The 4,274-nt window shown below is 48.8% G+C and overlaps 1 protein-coding gene across 1 annotated transcript; it reads right to left on the bottom strand.

Moving 5' to 3' along the window:
* Positions 1-461: 461 nt before the first annotated feature.
* LOC114561492 (growth arrest and DNA damage-inducible protein GADD45 beta) lies at positions 462-3,236 on the bottom strand. The gene is made up of 4 exons (XM_028587546.1): positions 2,948-3,236; positions 2,224-2,325; positions 1,726-1,954; positions 462-1,150 (listed from the first exon to the last, which is right to left on the bottom strand). Exons 1-4 carry the CDS (start codon positions 2,989-2,991, stop codon positions 1,037-1,039), a joined length of 489 nt encoding a protein of 162 aa, XP_028443347.1. The 5' UTR covers positions 2,992-3,236; the 3' UTR covers positions 462-1,036.
* Positions 3,237-4,274: the final 1,038 nt, after the last annotated feature.

The raw sequence follows: 4,274 nt of genomic DNA, 5'->3' as shown, positions 1-4,274 counted from the left end.
TTGTGCATCTTTCATTCTTATGCAACAGTTATTCTGTGTTATTGCTTATTTTCTTAATGTTTAATATGCTTGTTAACACCTGATGCACCTTTCACCAAGGCATATTCCACATAAGTGTGAATATTGTGGCTATGAAGCCTTTTCTGGTTCTTGTTCTGACCTTATTTTTGGGAGGCCTCAGTACTGGGTTAGCCTAGCTTAGCACAAAGACTGGAAGCCTGGCTCCATCCAAAGAGAAGAAAATCAACCTTCCAACAGCAACACTTCAACTCCCACACGTACACACACACACACAGGGCACCATGGAAACGATGTGGTGGGAGGATCTCCTTATGTAACCTGCAGCGATCAGTCGTCACACACACACACACACACACACACACACACACACACACACACACACACACACACACACACACACACACACATTCGTCCTGGAGGAAACACTCAGAAATCCATAATTTCTCCTTCAATAATTTATTCATCAGGTTAAATAAAACAGGCAGATTCACAGTTCATATATTAAAACATACTCTGGTCCTTTAAATACTTCAGTGTGTAGCCTAACTCGGTTGTCCCTAAAACACAACACGTTTATCTGCGGACGCAGATCAGAAAACAAATTCACGACATTTTAAATAAAAACTCAGACTGTGAAACGACCAGGTCCTTCTGGATCAGTCTAGAAACATCCCCAGACTCCGCGCGTCCTGTGACGTCGCCCAGGTGAGCAGATCACCTGCAGTTCATTCACAAAGTCTCTCTGCTTCCCGCCGGCGCTGTCCGCCGGCCTGCAGAACCCCTTCTGGTCCCGGTACCGGCATCTCACCCCGTCTGCCCCCCGCCCCCCAAATCAATCAACCGCTCCCGATCAGGCAGCAGCAGGAAGGCCCGGTTTCCGGTCCCCTCTTGTCCACTCAAACGCCGTTATCGGTCTTCAGCAGAAGCAGAAGCGCGGCTGTTTATTGGACTGTTTTGCACTCTTTTCTCACCGCTGCGTATATAGCGGTCTGGCTCGGCTCGGTTCGGCCCGGGCTCAGCGGTCCTGCATGTCCAGCCAGGGCACCCACTGGTTCCTGCAGCGGCTCTCCTCGCAGAAGCTGCTGATGTTCTGCAGCGCCGGGGACTGCAGCGGCTGCACCGGAGGGTTCTGCGCGGGGGAGGGAGAGAGAGAGAGGGGGGACACGGTTAGACATTATTTATTATTATTATTATTATTATTATTATTATTATTTATAACCTGTGGTATCATGGGTAATAAGGTATAACTTTCAGTAAGCTGTCTATCGTTTCTGATCACACTTTTTGGCCATGTTCTAATTCAGTCAGATATTTGTGTGTTTTTTTGTCGTTATGTGATATCTATGACGTCTGATTTTGTAGCACTTACATTCTTAATAAAGTTATTGGGAGGAAAATGATCAGAAAAAAAGACTAGTTTCAGTTCTGAACCCAAAAAAAAACGACACAACTGGACATGGTTCCAGATGTAAACACTGCGGTTTGAGCTTTTAGTGTTGACGCATGCGCAGTATGCCCGTGTGTTGGCGTTGACGCCTGCGCAGTAGGCTATGCATGGGGTGGATTCTGGCGTTGACTTGCACAACACAGAGGGGAGGCTTCCCGTAACGCTGTGTGTATCTACTCATTATGTAACAATCTGTGTTTATTGAAGGTCATAATGCTGACTCAGCATATCTCTAGAGGCAGGAAAGGCGGACTTACAGTGACCAGGATGCAGTGCATGTCCCGGGGCTCGGTGCCGGTGCTGTCCCCGGTGTCGGGCTCCCCCCCGAGCAGCGGGGCGAGCCGCCGCAGGCCGGACACGCGCAGGATGTTGATGTCGTTGTCGCAGCAGAAGGCCTGCAGCAGCGTGAAGTGGATCTGCAGCGCGATGTCGCCTTCATCCTCCTCATCGGTGGCGAGGACGCACAGGACGACGCTGTCCGGGTCTCTGCATGGAGAGAGGGGGGGTTAATGTCAGCAGAGGTCATGTATAATGGATGAGAACTCCTTCCTTGCTTTAGATCTGTGTGCATGCGATGTGTATTAGCCAATCATCTGATTTTCTGGAAATAGTTTGGAACACATTCATGATTAATCGAGATATGAACAGCCCTAAAAATAAGCATGCTGCATTCTTTTATCTTATGCTAGCCTCCATTTCTTCTTGTGTTCTGTATTTAGCCTGTGTGTGCGCAAAATCAAAAGACATCCACTTACACATTCATGAGTTTGGCGGACTCGTAGACCCCCACCGTGAGGCAGTCCTGCCGCTGAGCCGCGACCAGCAGCTCCTCCAGGGCCTGACTCACCGTCTCCATCCTGCAGAGAAACACAGCAGCAGCAGCGAAGCCGCGGTTACACATCTGACCCGAAACCAGCAGGGAGAGCCCCGCAAAACGGCACACAAATCTGCCTACACACTCCGCTCATACGCAACAGATCAAGATAAAGGTTTGAAAACCTGATCCAAGGACCACACGTGGATTCTGTACTTCTATGTACTCTGCTCTCTAAACCCTGTCTCTTGTAAAGTAAGTCAAGTTTATTTCTAGAGCACATTTAAACACAGCTTAAGATGACTAAAATGCTGTACAAAAAGCACTAAAGTGCTGTATTAACCCTTGTTTGTATTAACACAAGGGCTAAAATGTGGTCTAAAAGGTGACTTAAACTCGCGCTATACAGCGTGCCAGACAGTGCGTATAGTTACGCATCGCTGACCAAAGTCATTTACTCACACAACCTGCAGAGCGAGCTGCAGAAATCTGTCCGTAAGGATACACTCGGACTGTATATTGTGAGAATATGATGGCAAAATGTCTGAGAATGAGGCTAACGGTTTGTAAAACGTGATCCCGGTTTATGATCTGGTCTAGAACGGGACTTGAAACGGCCAAGACAGTGCGTAATTACGCACCTACGACAAGCATCGGTAACTCACTTTTTCTCGGTGCTGTTGGAACCGATGACCTCTTCCAGAGTCATGTTGAACTCGGTAAAATAATCCACAAAATCCAGGATAGAAAGACACGTCCCCAGCGCGAGAGGATGCTTGTTTAAATCCCAGGAATAAAGTCCCAACAAGAGGTAATCCAGCTCGGCGCAAAAGGTCCCTTTAGAGTCCGTTAAAAGAGGAAAGTCCTTCAGGCTCCCTTAAAAGAGTCCAGGTCCAGAGCAGAGAGAGTGTGAGAGTGTGAGAGGAAGGAGATGTCTGATACTGAAGCAGAAACTCGCCGCCTTTATACGCTCTCCGCGGCTGGGCGTCACCCCGCTGCGCTGCTCGCCCTCTGATTGGTCCGCCACTGTCAAAAGATCCCCCGTACTCTGCGCCCATTGGCGGAGCACGCAGCTGACGCCGGAGATCCCACGTGGGTGGATTCGGAGAATCCCCCGCTCTCTCCACACACACACACACACACACAAACACACACACTCCCAGCCTGTTTACTGGGAGTTGTCGGAGTGCAGGAATTTCCACGTCTATGCCTCCCTCCCATGATTTCCAAAAATCTGCTCCTGCAACTGCGGGATTCTCCCCCCCCCCCCGTCACTGAATCCACATCGCAGCTCCCCCCCCCACACACACACACACACACACAAATACCCAAATACAGTCGCACCGCAGCGATGTGTCTTTAATTAGGCTAATGTCTTTTCTTTTTTTTTTTACACGGAGTCCGGTTCATGCAGAAGCGGACAAGGGAAGCTGGATCAGGTGATCCGGGGCCCCGTGTGAGAGCACGAGCCCGCGGGAGCATTGCAGGGCATGCATTGTGTAACAGAGGCCCGGCTGCAGGGTGAGCAACAGCACGGCTTCTAATAAAAACACGAGGCCATATTCACGAGATATTCCGATGCTGCTGCTGCTGCGTGGTTGCAGGCCAGTCTGCTGCTGCTGCTGCTTATGGAGTTGTACATCCGGGCTCAAATTAGCCCGGAGGAACCCAGCGTGAACAGGAGTGGACTGCATGGATGCAGACTGCTCTCTATACAGCAGAAACTATAGAGCAATGTAGAAACAGATATGTTTGGGGTGATTCTGTATTTTAGTGGAGATATGATGTTGATGTCACCCAAATATTCTTGACTAGAAGTGTTTTTGGCTTTCCTTTGCATGTCTTTCATATGCAGTGTCTCTTAAATGAATCATTGTTGTTATGATGTGCAAAATAGATCCAATCAGACTGTTCCATAATCAGATGACAAACATGTTAAGGATCCAAGGCAACTTCTCTGCACTTTATTAGTAATGCATTTCAGCCAAATAG

The sequence above is a fragment of the Perca flavescens genome, chromosome 9 (genome assembly GCF_004354835.1).
Source record: "Perca flavescens isolate YP-PL-M2 chromosome 9, PFLA_1.0, whole genome shotgun sequence".
Lineage (NCBI taxonomy): Eukaryota > Metazoa > Chordata > Actinopteri > Perciformes > Percidae > Perca > Perca flavescens.
The sequence above is the reverse complement of the archived record's forward strand: the minus strand, read 5'-3'. Positions and strand labels throughout refer to the sequence as shown.